The sequence below is a fragment of the Lytechinus variegatus genome, chromosome 1 (genome assembly GCF_018143015.1).
Source record: "Lytechinus variegatus isolate NC3 chromosome 1, Lvar_3.0, whole genome shotgun sequence".
In the NCBI taxonomy this organism is placed as follows: domain Eukaryota; kingdom Metazoa; phylum Echinodermata; class Echinoidea; order Temnopleuroida; family Toxopneustidae; genus Lytechinus; species Lytechinus variegatus.
Genome location: NC_054740.1, coordinates 18,626,021 through 18,644,249, shown reverse-complemented (window position 1 = coordinate 18,644,249; position 18,229 = coordinate 18,626,021). Strand labels below are relative to the sequence as shown.

At 34.0% G+C, this 18,229-nt stretch overlaps 1 protein-coding gene across 6 annotated transcripts in view; it reads left to right on the top strand.

Moving 5' to 3' along the window:
* Positions 1–12,506, top strand: part of LOC121408146 (SLAIN motif-containing protein 2-like) — a 35,593-nt gene extending 23,087 nt beyond the window's left edge. For 2 of the 6 annotated variants that reach the window (XM_041599519.1, XM_041599484.1), the window contains 6 exons: positions 215–310; positions 2,039–2,170; positions 2,338–2,391; positions 8,340–8,538; positions 9,213–9,383; positions 9,971–12,506. In XM_041599519.1, the coding sequence (XP_041455453.1) occupies positions 215–310; positions 2,039–2,170; positions 2,338–2,391; positions 8,340–8,538; positions 9,213–9,383; positions 9,971–10,037 (719 nt within the window). In that variant the 3' untranslated portion in view covers positions 10,038–12,506. Of the gene's footprint in view, positions 1–214; positions 311–2,038; positions 2,171–2,337; positions 2,392–7,120; positions 7,271–8,339; positions 8,539–9,212; positions 9,384–9,970 lie in introns of all 6 variants that reach the window. The other 4 variants (XM_041599493.1, XM_041599510.1, XM_041599502.1 and 1 more) reach the window with 4 other exon arrangements.
* Positions 12,507–18,229: the final 5,723 nt, after the last annotated feature.

The window sequence follows — 18,229 nt, the reverse complement described above, 5'->3', positions numbered from 1 at the left end:
TCACACTTTTAAGCTCCTTTTCAGAAGTAATATCTTTAAAATTGTTTCGCACTTTTTAGCTCATTTGCCAAAGTGAATATTTCTTAATTCATCCATACCTTATTATTTCATATTTCAAATGTACACATTTTACTTCTCACGCAAAGCCTCTTTTAATTCATATATATTTTACCTAGGAGCAAATATGAATAATCTTATTTTGTATGATCTTCAGGTAATGAAAGGAAAGAATTATCACCGAGGGGAACACCAGATGGTAGGAATGGAGATGCTAAACACAATGCAGTAAACAGACTCAGAGGAACAGAGGGTAAGATTTATTTACTCCTTTTTAAAAAAATTTATAATATTCCATTAGGCAAAGGGATTTGATTATCATTGCTTTCTAGTATTATCCATGTATGATATTGCCTCAAAATGTAATATTGGTTTCTTAATATAAACTGTGTACTAAGATGCTAAATGTATGCATGCTGTTGTGAGCATTGTTCATCCTTCTTTACCATGTGACATTTTAATCAGTTTTTGGACCATGAGGTTGTCTCCTTTCTCTCTTTTCATGCTGCTTCTTGCATTGAAATTGTCATATCCTTAGGCTGGGGGAAAATACATTATGAACAGAAAGGCTCCCAGATTTGGTTCTAAAATCATATTATTTGACAAGTTGAATCAAATTAGATTTTATCTGCAAAAGCGCAATGTTTTGATAGCTGGAGGGTAGGGGAACCATTTGAATCACACCATTGCAAAATGAATTACAAAATTGTTTAATGGCCCTTCAATAAGAAGTCTCCCGTGAGGTTTTTCTGTGAAATTAATATTAATTGTCCTGAAATGCCATACAACAATTTCATCATCAATCCAAATATTTTCTTTATAATTGTTTGTATCATCAATTTAAACCATCAATCAACTGAAATTCAGTTTAAATCCGATTTAGCAATGTGCTTAGGTGTTGAAAATGGCTGTTAGTAGGGGAACATCAAACTTTCACATTAGGGGTTCCAACATATTCAACAGGAATAATCCCAACTTGAGTTGATACCTTGTCTTTTCTATGTACCTCATGTACCTGTATGCTTTAACATGCCCCATGTATGTTGTGGTCTCTCTGCGCTAATGTCGCGTCCTGTTTATGACATTCTACCCGTACTGAGTGATCCAAATGTTTCCTTGGTTAATTACTCATCTGTCGAAAGGATAAAACCCCAACCATGTTTGCTGTTTGTGTGCTCTTTTTAGAATTTTTAAATGTTTGCAGTGATAACTCAACTGACATGAAAGGAATGAAGAATTATTTTAAATCCCAAGATTAAAAGAAAGAGAACTCATTTAATCAATATCCACCTGTACCGGGGCACACTTCATACATGTAGAGTGATGAGAAAATTTGGGAACACTTGAATTAGCTATAAAGGTACTTTGATAATGATTATTGAGTGGGTGTCTGTATAAGGGATTGAATAACAATGAAAATGTCCAACCTCAGACATTTACTTTATCAGTATTGGGTAATGTTGTCCAATGCAAGTGTGGTATACCAAAAGCCTTTGACATTTCAGATTGAAATCATGATAAAGTAAAGCTATTCTTGAAACCATGTGAAGAAAGATGAATGATAATGAAAATGATAGGATTGAAGAAATTTTATCATTTGGTCTTATTGGGACAAAGGTGAAATTGTGAAATTTTGATTTATAAATATGTATATTGATGCTATGATAAAGAGGTCATTTGGAAATTCATGATATCCTATTGTTTCGGGGACTACCATGCATGATGTAAATATCTGTGCAGCCTTATCATTTCAATGTAATATATTATAGCATTGTTTTTCATAATTAGTATTAGGTTTCATTGTTGCAAGCAGTACAGTATTTATCTTATTGTTTGCTTTGTTATAATACACTATAACCTGAGTTGACATTTAGTAATTAGAATTTTCATAATCATTATTGCACGTAGTAATCGTTTTGTTTTTATTTGTTGCATCATATGTTATCCCTGTGTGTGTGTTGTGTGTATGTGTGTATTGTAGAACACTCGAAGATTAACGGTCTGCATAGGAGACATCCAGATGTCCGAAATGGGGAGCTTAAAGCGCCCTCTAAAAAGGTTATCGTCAGACGGAGTCCGTCCCTTGAAAGTCCTCAGAGAACACATCAAAAAGGTAGCTAGATTGTTCACCACTAACACTAAAACTAAACTTGGCACTAACTTGTGTTTTAACACTATACTATTCTTGGGAAAAAAAAACTTTCAAAATTGTAGTCTTTGTAAAATGTCTTGTGTGTTGTGGTATTCCGGCTAAAAATGTAATCTTTTCATAAAATGTAGGAAGCAGACGTCAACTAGGACAACCCGTGGTTAAATCTAAGAAAGCCCCACAAGGTAGTGAATGTTCCCCTTTTTTATTCACATTTATTCATTCGTTAGAATGCAGCAAATCAGATTGCAGTCATACATCAGTTATATTTGCAAGTCATGCTCCATTTATCATTTCTTTTGTTTCAAATATTTGGATTAATACTTAAGAATTAATTCTATTAATAAATCCTTCTATGACAGGCATCACAACAGTAAAACCTTATGCAAGTTCTTGAAGCAACCTAACACTGCCGATACCAACATTCATCATTCATAAAATACTAAACAAACAAATAGGATAAAGAGAGGGTTTCACTCAATAAATTATATACCTAAATATGAAGTTATATGAAAATTTGATTTAAAGATAGGTCCTTTCATCTGGTCATTATTTTATAACCTGCATATAATTTTGTAGTCTTAATTTACAAAGCAGAATTGAGCAAAGGCAGAAAATTGATTTGTCTCAATACTTAAAGTTACCAGAGCAAACTGGTAAAAGCTGATGGGTAGCAGCTATATGTATCCCTTTAGATTAGTCCTTGCATCCCCATGCATCTTTGAATACAATTAATGGGTTTTAAATGGCAGCTGTCGATTTAGATAGAGAGAGAGAGAGTAAGAGAGACTAAAAACAAAACTTATTGGGATACGAGAATCTAATTTTGCCACCAATCATTTGGGTTATTCACACTCACAAGCAGGATGTCATTTGACCTTTGATGTCAGTATATGAGCTTTGGTACAAAAAGATAAAAAGCTAGCATTCTGCTCTATCGATGACCTTTCAAATACTTCTCTTCTGTAATATCACATGGTCTGAGAGACTAACAAACTGTTATCATAAACTTACACATGACACAAGAATTTATTATTTCGCTGCATATTGAATGGCCTTTTAACTTATCTCAAGTTAAGTACGTGATGATTTTTTTTTTGTTCTGGGGATTGATTAGTGTGAAAACTCATGCTTAAAACATTAAGACTTAAAGGCTATTTATAGAATAAAAAACACCATTATTGCCCTTGTAGAGTCCTATGTGTATCTCATTTGATAAGGTACACCCAAGGAGCTGGTTGGGAGCCCCAACCTCGGTACAATAATGTTTATCATAAGCTAACATTGTAGCAATGAGATTCACAGCTTTGAAGAATGCAAGCAGCAATGATTGAAAAAAAAGTGATGATATGTTTGTCCTCGGCAAACATTTCAATCACGAGTACTGTCTCTTTTTATTCTGTGTAGGGTTTCCTTTCTTAAGAATGCGAAGTAGTGAAGTTTGGAGGATTTTTCTTTATAGTCTTTAGTTCTTTTTAAAAATAACTTGATAGAGTTTCAATTTACATGTAACTTGAGAATTTCAGCCCAAAATATTATGGACAAATAAGGAAATATAAACAGATTTAAGAAGGTTCAAATGTGTTCTTGAATAAAAGTAATCATATGATTCCAAATACCTGTAATTAGCCTTTGATGATTCAAGACAATGCGTGCAAGTGTTTAATTAAAGGTAGCATAGTATTACATGGTATTCCTCAAGATGATGGCCATCCATGATTGCGAATGAGAGATTCTAATTACACATTGGCCATATGGCTGGTGTCCCTCTGTGACATGGTTGATAGGGGCAAATAACCAGAAGTCATTCATTATTATTAGGTAATAGTGGTCCATTCTAACCAGAAAGGTGTGAAATATTTGACTGCTACTGGGCAACTGCTTATATCATCTGCTATGATATTCACACTAAGATTAATCTTCTGGGGAGCGTTTCATGGAGGACTTGTCGGACGTTTTATCCGACAAGTCCCATTTCATCCGACAGTTACTATAGTAACAGTGCCTCTCAGCCAATCAGAATCAAGGAAAGATGTCAGATCTGACAACTTGTCTGACAAAAATGTTGATGAAACAGTCCCCTGATCACAGTGTTTTAGGACAATACCTGCAGCATCATAATATTTCCTCTCTGTACCCTCGTTATCTTTGCATGATACACACCAATCAGCATAGTTTAGAATTCACTCTTTCTTCTTAACACAGGGCTAATGCTCTGAATCACACTTCTGAACCACCTCACTAGCTCATTGTCATCAAATGCTAACTTGCAATTTCAAGGTGTTTTTGTTCTTTCGTTATTTTCTAAAGGGTTTTAAGGATATGCAAAACGGTAAAGCAGTTTTACTTCTTGTGGTAGTTAAAACATTTGTTAAAGTTTTTACTTAGCGCTTAATTTTACCACCACCTTTTAATACAAGTCATTGAAATACATCTGCAATTTTCATTCTGAGTGTGTAGAAACAACTCAATCCATTGATTCACAATGTCGAAAGGGATCATTCATATTCTTGTGCTTAAGAAATGATTTCAGCTACATGTAGGGTCTTTTTTGTTTGTTGATCTGGTGTTGATTTAAAGGAAGCCTCCTTGTATGACTGAAGCAATACTAGTTTACATTCATGACTAAGAATGTGTTCAATGTCGATTTTCAAATTCAAACAGCAACATGAATCATCATTAAAAACTCAACTACAAAACACAGAACACAAACACGATCAGTGGTGCACTGTTCAGTGTCAAATATATAAAGCAGTTTATATGTTGATCGTCTTTAAATTTCCCAATTTCTCATCACAAGAAAGGTCAGTTCAGGCACTTCTTTGTGTAGGCTGCCACTGCGAGAGCAAATTCAAAGATGTTTCAAAACACAATTGTGTTCAATATCGCATTTGCGTTGCTCAAGGTCGTAAAATTTGAATTGATCCCATTTACATCTATTTTTGACGTTTGAATTTTCCCCGTAATCATGATTTGAAAGACGTTTACTTTTACGGCTGGGAATGGAGGACATTTAACACATCCTTTGTTTCTCCTCATATCCGCGTTTTGTAATTGCGTTTTTCAATCCTGTTTCATGTTGCCATTTAAATTTGGAAACCGACATTGAACACACCCTTAGTTGAAGTAGTTTTACCTGTATGTTGGCAATCTTTGGTAAGAAGGCAGATCATACCCACCCATACAGGAAGCTGTGGTAATAGATCATCCCTGTCAATGCCAACGTGCTACCACACATTCTCATTCATTCTCCTATAATGATACAGTCACACTGACAAAACCATCTCCAAACTGATCAATGATATGTCATTGGTAATAACATAATAGCCTTGATTGGTCTGGAGTTAGTTTTGTTGATGTGACTGTATCATATTTACCTTTAAATTTTATAATAGAAGAAAAATCCTCTAGATCTTAAAGGTAAATGCTACATGTAGTTTTGGTAACGATATAAAAATGAGTTTGTACAGAATCCAATGAAATGACCACTACAGTGTCTGTTTGTATAAATAAAACATATGTGCCAAAGGATTCTGGAAGAAATTGTGTAATTGCTGAGAAATCAGCAAAGAAGCACAGGATTCGGGTAGAGCGTCGGGCCCGACATTCAAAGCCATAATTATACACTGTCCCACGTGCGCTTATCTGTGTTGGGGATCTTCAGTCTGAACATTTTTCAACGTAGATTTCAAGATTTCACAAAGTTCAGTTTATGTAACTGTACCAGATCTAGATCCTCGATGATATACTGACAATAAAGTCTTGTTTTACAGACTTTCTCATGAAATCAGTGTTTACTGCAACTACTGGAATTTCTGGAATCTATTAAGTGAATAAAAGTCTTCTTAATAGTGGATTGTATATTAAAGTATAGATTTTTTTTACCATCAGGAAAAATAAAACAGAATATCTGCTGGCCGCACTTTTATTATTTTTTTCAAATGGTGCATTTCCTCTTCCTGGGTTGTATAGAAAGACAAAGGATAAACCCATTTTATATTAAACATTGCATGTAATCAGGAATGTCGATATGGATAGAATATATTACTTTATGTTTTATATGTGGGTGCATGGCACTATTTCTCTGTATATTTGCAAAACTTTCACACAAAACTGCTGTAACTTGATATCTGTGCTTTTATATTGCTCAAATTTATTTAACTTTATGTTAAAAATCTTTGTGCTTGCTATGAATTCCAAATAATTATTTGGAGTTTTAAAAAAATTAGTCTTTGGAATTTTGTGAATGTATTATATCCAAGGGAAGGAATTGTTTCATTTAAGTCTAAGTGTATATTTATAAACATATGATTTAAAGTCAAGTATTTTATAAAAGATTTAGATAAATTAAGAAAAATATGTTTTATTATTAAGCAACAGGCCTAACTTCAATCCTGGGGATGAAAGAGTCAATTAAATAGTTCCAGTTAAAGATTTAGACTTGCTCAATTGCATTTTGCAGCATCTTTTGCATTTATATTCTCTACTTTGACTTTCTGAAGGAAAATTCTTTCTATTGTAAAGAGCATGATTTAGGAAACATGTAAACAATATAAAGTATGTGATAGCTTAAAGAATGATCACATGTGCTATTTCATTCCAATTCTATCCCACAGCAGCCAGTTCATCATCATTGAAATGATCACCATTGCTAATCAACATGAATATTCTCTCTCCATACTATTCTTACTCTTCCCCATTATCACCATCTTCAAATGCTTTTTATATTACACCTATTGTTTTGATTAAGTTTATTGTGTTCATTTCATTTTCATTCATTCATTCCCTTTTGTTTTGGTTTTTGGTGTTGGTTTGCTATAATCATCACTAAACTTACCCATCACCTGTCACATGCTGTGACCTTTGACCCCTTCACCTCTAACCTCCCACCATCCATCCATCCGACCATTGCAGGGGATAGGCGTAGATATAGTTTTAGTCCTGGTTCAGCCAGGCAAGCCTTGAATGAAATGCTTAATGCTGAAGATGATGAGATAGATGATGATGAGGGTGATGAGAGTCTTGACATCATGGCTGAACTCCAAAGACCTACAAACTTCTTTGGTAAGTCACCTTCTCAACGCAGGAAGAACAGCTTGGAAGCAGTTGCCATGGCGATGAGAGAACACTTCCCTGTCAATACCCTCTCCTATGTGCATCTAGTTCACCTAATAACATTATGCATAACAACATGTTTCACATTAATCTCATATTAACCTTTGTTCATTTATAGCTAATATAATTTTGTAATAGACTAATGTATATTATGTAAAGTTATTTGAATGCTTTTATCAAATTCTCAATACTTCATTAACTATAGTTCGCATTTTGATATAATATTCCCAATGATAATGAGATATTGCTATACATGTAGCATATTTGCCTGCATGTATGGTATAATAGATGTATGTGATAAAACCGACTTTCTGTCTAATCCTTCAGTTGAGAGAGTAGTATTCTATACTATACTTACATATAATTACTTCTCTTGTTTAGGATATTAATGTCATGTATTTTCTGCGAAACTTGCTGCATTGTAAATAAGGATTTTACTTTACTTAACTCTCATTCTTATTGGGCAATCAATTGATCATGTAATGGATTGTTGATGATGATTTCCTTATTTTATCCTAAGGGAAATGAGTACCTTGAGATGAATATATTGCCTGAAAAGAATATATGTATGTTTCAATCTTTTGGGTTTTTTTTTCTTTCATGTCACCTATTTTTGTCACTCTCACAGAATAAAAAATCCTTAAATCTTTCGATAAAAAAAAATCCAAGATAAGCCAAAGTAAATGATATAAAGAAATGATATTGAGAAAAAAATAAAAGGTGGTGGAAAATATTTCCTTAATCTTATACTTTTGCTGCAAAGAAAAGGTAATAGTTTTTCAGTTAAGTTTCACTTTGTCCTTCGATAGCATGATGCTTAGACATAGATACGAGTTCTCTGTTGAAACATCCCCTGAAAAATGTATATTTTATTAATCAACTTCTTTCAACATAACATTGTAACATTGTAAACTCATATCTGACGAAATGATCTGCTGGAATATTTGCGAATGCCAATTAGATAAGTTAAACAATATATAATTTGCGGTAAATATTGATATTTTTTTATTTTATACAGCTGAGAAACCTCCTGGTCATCGAGGTAGCTTGCCAAACCTGAACAACCGTACATACGTCATCCAACCACCAGCACCCCACCCCACACCATGCACCCCACCACAGACTCCTATGAACAATGAAAATCATTATCAACCTGATATGACGAGTGTAGACTCGGGAAGTAGAATTAAACAACCTAGCAGCATTCCTGTTAATAGGTAAGTATTGGGTTGGTCTTCAGGAGTGCTAGCGATGTAAAATACCTGGGGGAGTTTCATAAAGCTGTTTGTAAGTTGAGAGTGACTTTAAAGCCTATTTATACTGGGCTTTTTCGATGCCTAAGAAGACTACAATGACTACAGGTGTTCTCCAAAAGATATGATAGGATTAATGTTTAATCATTTTGAATCCCTTGCATATCAAATGATTAATTGTGGCAAAATAATGATTTTCCCAAGTATGCATGTGTAATAGCATTTGAATTTTCAGCATTCTTCATGCATTCAAGATGGCACTACTAATCTTACTTCAATTTCTGCAGTGTTAACCAGGGTTGAGATATTGTGAGGTATGATGAAGAATTTTCCCACTTATATATCATGTTATTATAATATTCATATTATTATTTGAAAAATAAACACTTGCTCAACTGAGGGAAGCGAGTTTGAGAAATTCTTGCACGCACATAAGTTTACTAGCCTTGGACAAGTGGGCAAGAAGGTTTTTTGCGCCCTGCCTTGCCAAAGCTCACATGGACATGATCTTGATTTCAGAAATTTGCCTCATAGGTCTTAAATAACTCATATGATGCATGTATGTGTCATGATTATTTCATTTTGATCATTAACATTGTTGAAATAATTATCTGTACTCCTCTCTGAATTCATTACAGGGCGCCCTCTCCCAGGACGTTAAAACAGCCATCACCCACCAAGCTACGAGGGGCATCACCTCATCGTGGTAGCGGCATTCCAGTAAGATCAAGTCAGATGGAAAAGAGTCAGATACCGAGACCTAGGTCAGCTGTTATTCCTAAGAGTGGTATACCATCACCTAATAATAGGTAAATACTCTTCAGATGGTATTTTGGTACACGGGTTAACTCTTAACTAAAACTTTACTCTACATTTATATGGAATGCCTGCTTTTTAATCTTTCAAATTCATAATTCATGAAAATATACTGCGCCAAATAACTCATTGAACTTTATTTCATACCCATCCTTTCCCCCAAGAAGAGATATAGCGCTTAACAAGCCTAGTTTTTTTTTTTCACTCAGAAACTTATTTAAGTATTCTCTAGCTGACATGAACATGATTTTCATGTCAGCTAGAGAATATTTAAATAAGTTTCTGAGTGAAAAAAAAACTAGGCTTGTTAAGGGCTATATCTCTTCTTGGTGGGATTGCTGTGATTACGTTTCTTTTAAATATTAACAGTACGGCTAGATCCTTTTACATTTTTAGAAACCTTGCCAATGATAACTCCTCGTAAATGTAATGTTAATTCTGATTTCATTATCCTTCAAAGAATTTTACCGTGGTAGTTACCACTGATTTTAGAATTCTGATTATTAGAAGTTGATGAAACATGGCCCAAATCTTTTTGCACTAGTATAATTTCATTTTTTTTTTTGCTTCTGGTCAATAGAACGACTGTTTCACCTCGAAGTTCAGTCAAGACGAGAGATGATAGTTGGAGAGAAGGATGCTATTGACAACATCTTCCAAGTTGGTTCTTCTTCATTCTGCTACCAGACACCTCCAGCTCCAAACTCATGGAGATGTGCCTAGTCTAGTCCATCATTAGGGAATTGTTGTATGACAGTTATGAAGGAATGAATCCTTCCTATGTTGGAAGCAGTTTGGTGGTGATGGAAGATCGTGAATAGGATAATGACTAATGAACATCTGAGATGAATTGATAGTTGATGTAATGAAGAGGAGGATCTTAGCACGGACCTAGGAAGTAATGGACCGTAATGGTAGTTGCTCAAATGCAGCAGGAACAATGTAGACATCTGTGGTCACACGAAGAGAATATTTGGACCAAATGTGAACTAACCTGAAGTGACGACACGTCTGCTGGTGTCAGTTTCTTCAATGGCCAGTTGTTCATATAAGATGAATGCAAGAAAGATGCAAAAAATATGAATGCACCAAGGTTTTATCTTCAGCAAGAGGCTGTTGCTTGACAGATGGAGTTGTAGAGTGACAGTGGAATGTCGGAGCCCTTTCTGATATTGCAGCCTCATTGCTGTGATGATGAGATAATGATAGGAATTGCTGTACTACTACTGTGTGTACCTACAGAACTGATTGCAATGTTCAATGTTGTTGGTAGCTCCTTACTTGATACAATGACTGGTCAGTAATGGGTTGGGATGGGAGAAGGGGTATTACAACCTGGTGGGTATTTTATAAAGTTGTTTGTAAGTTAAGAGCGACCGTTTAAGAACGACTGGTGATCCTTGTGGTAATTGGTATAGACACCAAAATGTTCAAGGGCGATGGTTTAGCGCATAAGAAAGGATCACCAGTCGTTCTTAAAGTCCCTCTTAACTTACAAACAGCTTTATGAAACACCCCCAGGACCTTCACTTATTTATACCATATATGAGACTTTAATTATAATTCATGTGAACTTTATTCATTTCAATCACAAGTAAACCTATCAAGGTTAGTGTGTGATTGTTCATTAGGAGTAAGCTGTACTTCTCTTGGATTTTCTCATGCAATACTTACAAACACATTGGTTCCTGGCAGAAAGGCTGGAATAGATGCAGATAAAGAGTATGCAATTCTTTATGACAAAACTTGCAGACAAGCTATGAGTTTACAGCCTGGAACAAATCCTGAGCCATTACCATAGAATGTGTAACACTCATCTCATTAGTTAATGGTTTGGAAGTTCAGAATGATGGTGGATTTCACCATGTCTTCTCTGCAGGTTTCAGGGTGATGCTCTACCCAAGTTCTATCCCAATTCTCAGCTGTGTTGGCTTATTGCTATTTCTTACGTTACATTACTCTAAAGAACCACCCAATTTACATAAGGAACATGGAATATACAAGGAGATTTTTTTTATCTAAAGTCGTTCTCACAAACTTTCATGTACACTTTTCCAAAGAATTCAATTGGTTCAAACCTCTTTGCAGCCGGGTTAGAAAAAAGTGTTTGCTGTCTCTGACAGTATTTCTCTTTCTTTAGACCCCAATAATGCCATGGTTTTTTCCTGTCATGTCTTACTTAAACTGTTAATTATGAAAGAAAGGTAGCTCTATTTACAGTTCATTTAATTTGGGGGAATTCCTGAGTATTATGGAAGATCATGTTGAAGATGGATACTTAAATATTAAGGTAAAACACTATTGTTTTGGGTAATATGCAATATCATTAGTTTTAACATTTGAAATGTTTGCAATTCACTCATATTAAAAGTTTTACTACAAACAAGAACAATGTAATATGCTAGGTTGGTTTTCTAATGGGTTTATACAATTTACTTTTTATTTTTTTAACATTGGATATAGCCGTACATTGTCTTAAACTTTGTAGCTCTGTAGAGCTTGCTTTATACATGTATATTCTTTTTTGCAATACCAATTAGAATAATGTCATTATCCTGGGGAGAAATTTGATTAAATTAGTGTAGCTATCAATACCTTATGGTATGGTATCTTTAAATTTGAATACAAGATATCAGTAAGTGAGTTGTAAAGATGGAAGGCATTCCAGGAACCTGTTTGCAGAGACGTAAAAGCTGTTTTAACTATTGTGGAATCCTTGACTGTGATTGGCTTCTGAGCCCTGTTACCATGGTAGTTGCGATAATGGCAAAGTTACAACAGTTCTAACTCTTTATGAAAGAGGCCCCAGTTCCTTGAGGTAAGGTAATAATATAGAGATAGTGATGTTAATTATACAGTAAACCCACAAGAATCGGTAACTTATTTGTTTATTATTTTTCTTGTACCTGTTTGTATTGTAGAAAGGTTTGGCTCATATATTATTCCTTTTTCTTTCTTTCTTCATATAAATTCTAATACTAGCTTGCCAAATATAATAATGACATGTACAATGATTTGAAGTCAAACATGGTACTGATTCCAATATTCTTAAAGTGTGATCTTTTCTTTCACTACATCTGACCAAATTAAATTTGCTGTGGAATATTTTTTGTTTCTTTTTGATACAATATTATCTCACAATTGTTTGAACATATTATCATCAGCACAAATGATTTTTTGTTTGTTTGCTTTTTTGATCAGCACCGTATTTGCATCCTTCCAAAATCTGAGTGAAATATCGCAAACATTGTTTAGGCTTTTTTTCTTTTCTTTAAGTTTTATTTGTTCATTCTGTTAGCAAAGTATATGGATTGGAGGTCTTTCATTATTTTTTCATTACTTTGTGAATGATTTTATGCTTATTTCTCTTTTATTCCTTCCCTCTAATATTATTTTGATATTATTTTCAGTACCTTTGTATAGATCCTAGAACAGTGGGATTAACATTGGGATGTTAAATTCAAGTCCATGTAATTATTCTTTGGGCATGGTTTTTATGATTTTCAAACAGTCTGATAAATTCTTAGTGGTTTTCCTGTAATATTCATTCAACAAAATTACTCTTAAATATTATGATAAATACATACTTAATACATAAATAAAATTGGTCACATTCTTTTTGTCCTTGTTTTGGTCATATTTCCTCCAATATAATTCCTAAATTTTTCAGAAGGTAGGTTATCATATTCGTAGAAACATTAGTGTGCAATGCTAGAGATGCGTGAAGAAATATTTATTTGCTACATTACTGTGTAATTATTATTTTGTAAATTTTGCTGAAAATTGCTTGTCCTTTTAATATGTAGTACTGCAGATAATCTTTATGTGATACAGTATAATTGTAATGCCACCACAGTTACATCAGTGAATTAAATTCCAGACTGACCAAATCTTTTTATGCTATTCCAATGACATACAATCATCCAGTTTGGAATTATTTTGTTGATGTGACTGGGGCATAAGGTTGAATTTATTTTCCTATACTGGATTGGTATCTTTCTAAGGTTCAGTCACAATGCTGCATTCCGATGTTTTCCATCTCAGTTTGCAGTGATGATAGACTTTTCATGTTACTATAAACTAGCAAGTGATTTATTATGAGTTTTCATTTTTTAAAAAATTGTTATGATTTTATATTTGGTAAAGACAAATTTTAGAATCAGGTTATTTCAAAAGTCAGTTTGTACATTATTGGTGATTTAATGTTCAATAGAAAGAAATGAGAGGTTCCTATTGATGATGGTGATACTGAACAGATCAGTAAATTGGTAATGCCCTCTCTTGTTCAGCATGGAACGGTGTATAACCCAAAACACATAATCAAAGTAGCTGCCTACTGATCTGAATATTATCTGATAGTGAACAGATCAGTGGGTCTGTCCTGTAACTTTGGTATTACTTTGTCAGAGCTGCCAAGTAGTACGGATTTTCAGTATATAGTACTGAAAAATGAGAAGAATACTGATGGTTTCATGCAAAATACTGATTTCTAAAGGTTCAGTTTTATGTGTTGTCCTATGGTATTTCTTTGAAAATACTGATTTCCTTGCCAAAATACTGATTTTCAGCTTTAAAAAATACTGATATGTTCTTGTTCAGGTTGGCAGCTCTGCTTTGTTACCTCTATAATGCTGGTCTCTAAATTTTATGGGATGGTCAGCATTGAATTGGATAATTTGCTCGAAAGTCTTATCTACAATTAATTGTGTGATTACAACAGGGGTGTGAGTGGTCACATATAAAAAGATCTGAAAAAAGCTGAAGAGTGTTGAAAAGGTCTGAAATAGAAAGAGCTCCCATAGTTTTTGTACAGAGGAAAGCCAAAAATTAAGCTAAAAATCAAAACCCCTAAAATCTGATATCAGCTAAAAATCTGAACTCTCACACCCCTGTTACAAGTAAGGTGTTTAACGAAAACCAGTATATTTATTGACCTAAAATATTAGACATATTCTTGAAGCTGACTGTCATCTGCTAAATGGGAGTAAAACATTGTAAAATATTTCAAAGAAACCACGCCCCCCCCCATAGAGAGAAAGTTATGATCAAGATATTCTAGTACTATTTAAATTTATTTCAAATCACACAAATCTTGCATGAAAATTGATAATATGTGACTCGGCATACCGAAATGAGAGACAAGTCGGAATTTTTCAAATCCAACTTTTTTAGTGATTATTATTCCCCGTTTCTTTACCTTTAATTTGATATATCACTCGACCCTTAGGAGTAAATATTAGTGGAGATATTAGCTTTAGAATGGAGGAAGAATTGGGCTCTTGAAAATAAAAAATCAAGAGAAAAACGCCTTCGAAGTTTGACTTCCGTTTTGACCCTGCTCCATGAAAAAAAATATATTTTGCCACCGCCGAGCTAACCGAAATGCCCTAGTAACCGCGTGCCAAAAAAGGCGAAACGATTAACCAATGAGGAGGCTGCATTGAGAACAATAGTCAACTTGCTAGTCACGCGCGACTGCAAGACGAAACAACGTTCCACGTCAATCAATTATCGCCTACGTACACATCATTGGTTAAACCGGGGTTTTATAATAATCTTCGTGAAAGAAAAAAAGAATGCCATGATCTCCCTTATTAATGAAATAAAAGGCGGGGTTAAAAAGTTGGACCTAAAACCATGGAGGAGGGATTGTGCCATCGGCTTGTTTGAATGTCGATGGCGTTTACTCTTACCCGGACTCGTGACATGTAGTCTATCAAGCGTGTCATTATGACCTGAACTTTAACCGCATGTTCTAAAAATATCCCTTGTAAAATGGTAAGATGGGCCTTCAAAATAATTCGTACCTCACCTTTACTTATGTGCTCATGTTTTATTAATATTTAAGTTAGATTGAGACAGTGTGAGTAAAAACGCGAATAATTTGTTCAATAAATGGGTTCAATATCGTACCGATCATGTGGGGGGGAGGGGTATACAGCATTGAAATGATTCAAAATTAGAACAAAATGCAGAAAGGTATAATGAAAAAAGGTTAAATTGATTCTGAAAGTGATGCAGAGAAAAAAAAACCTTGACATAAACGTCTTAATTCTACAACAAAAAGAGCCAGGAGGTACCATGAGTAATTAAGTCCCATCATAATTTCCAACAGAGGATGCCATCCCCTGGATCCGTGCCTCAGTTGTCGAAGTTCTGACATTTATTTCTTTCTCTATCGTTCATTCAAACATGATAAAAAAATTGAAGGCAAAAATAGTTGGAAATAATAAAGCCCACAAAGCTTTCATGATGAACTTTTTTCTTTTGTTAATGATATACTGCAGATCAATTAACCCACATTCGCGAACATACAACACTTTTATGTATTTTAAACCCTTTATTTTGAAATTAGAGTTTTCTCATCGAAACATCCCGATCACTTGCAAATAATAAGAGAATCTTCATCACGTCCATGTTATGTTTTATGAAATTAATCCTCGCCAACAAACCGTGTTATATAAACACTTTGCGTTTACGCATGACCTTTTTCGCGAGACAAGCTAGCTATACACTCTAAATCAGGTAGGCCTATCAATCTATCGCTAACGCCCCCGCCTAGTACCAACTACCATTATTACAAAAAATAGCCCTTTAGAAGTTGAATCCCGTTTGTTAACTTTCAGAAGCCCCCTTTTCAATTTCAGAATACCTATTGAAAGCGATGCTTTTGATCTTTCTTTTGAGGCTCATTGAACCGATCGATCGAGCGGACGGTCGGCGGACGCCGCCAGCTGTACTTGAGTTTAAATGAATAGCCAATCAACAATGGCATTACGTTGCTAGGGGCGGAGCTTAGTATGAAGCGAAATTCGATGAAATCGAGCGTGCCAAGTATAACAAAATTTCGAACTGACCGAAAAAAAAACACTCGCAGAAAAACTGTTTTTTTATCACTTTCCCGTCATCAAATTCACTCATTTTTTTCACACAGTAATTATGAAACATGGAAGAATCTAAAAATGAAAAAAAAAAAAATCTTCAAAATTTTGACTTTTTTATTAGTTTGTCGAATTTCTAGGAATTTTCATTTGCGACTTCTCTCTCATTTCGGTATGCCGAGTCACATATCTGGTTAACTAAACACTTATTATCCTGTGAATCCTGTAAAAGGACATTTATGTAACCTTAATCTGAAAGAGATCAGAAAAACTGGTAGTCAGTGTTGAAATTTAAGAGGATATCTTCAAAGCAAACATGGAGCAAAGTTTGTTTGGAAAAAAAGAATACGGTAACAGATAGTGAAATTTGCTTTTGTATGTGTAAGGAGAAATATAGGATATAGGTATTGTAATGCCATATAACATAACTATTATTATTTTCAACATTGAACAAGAGTGATATGGAACTCGTATTGCTTTTCTATTTTGGGTCAATTTCTACATAGATTTTTAGCATGCTCAAACAATGCTTCTATTTGCAGTTTTATTGTCAACTTTGTCAATGAATTTGAGGAGAAAAACATAACAAAACAAAGATATCTAGGAAATTAATATTTTTTTCACTTCTATTATTTTTACTTCTTGTGAATCAAATGACAAAGTAAAAAAAATGAAATTTAATTTGATAGGTAATCCGTCTAGTTATTAAAAAAATAATTTCAGTTGTCTGATGTGACTGATTTAAAGACTAATCAAATTCTACTTAATCTCACACAAGTCATTTTTCTGTTTTAAATGAACAGATTGCTCTAGAAATCTATTTTTATGTGTGTGATGAGCCGAAGGTATGGAAAAGGAGAAATAAATTTCTTGTATCATATGTAAAAATGATATATTGTTGGTTGAAATGTGGAACTGACATCTTTAATGTGTGTTGCCTATTTATTATCGTAAAGAAAATATGATCACAGATGAGGAAATCATCTACTCTTCAGGATTATATACTGTTTCCTCACTCAAAAACAAATCTCAAAAAATTTTGATAATTGTCTGAAATCCTAGCTCAAAATCTATATTAATTTCAGTCTTCTACACTCCAGTTATTATTTCTCAGAGTAGAGTCTGAATGATATGTGAAAGATTTTTTTTTCTGGGCTGTCATGTACTTGTTACTTCCACTTATTAAATATGTCTGAAAATAAAATGAAATTAAAGCAGTATATTATGAAATAAAATGATTTAAAATGTTAATTGCAGGTTTATGTCTGGTTTGTTGATATGATAAATTTACAAGAGTATAATTTAAGCTTTTAAGTTATAGAGAATGAGGTGATAGACATAGATAAAGGAACAGAAATGTTCAATTTGTTCAAGATGGTTTGAATCCATTGTCTAAAACCATGGGTTAAACTTATGTAGAATCACATATATACATCAATTACTTTCAATGTCATTGTCATAAATCCTTGATGTCAAACTATTCAAGTGGGGGGGGGGGGTACACCACTTAGATTTACGCCAGTGTTCAATTTTGTGCATATTTTGATATAGAGTCCAGTAATGAATGGTTGAATTTATCACGGTTCTAAATTGACATTGTTACAACAGTTACCCTGTACTGCATATGGGCCAACTGTTCATGTGAATTAAGATAACAGTGGGCTCAATTAAAAATGGCCTGATCATTAATCAAGCAAAAGTCTGTATTTTAAGATTTGTGCATTCATTATTGGACATACTGAATTATAAATGCGCTGAATTAACCATAATTAATGCAAATCTGCACAGACCATGGTTTTAGACTGCAGATTCAAAACCACCTTTGTGCAATCGCACGAATGAAAAAGAGACACAGATTGAAAGTAAAGACAAACATGAAGAAGTGTTGGAGAGTCAAAACCTTGTCACATCGAATCTGGTCCAGGTGGGTGTTTCCATTTCACAAAGCTCTTTGTAAG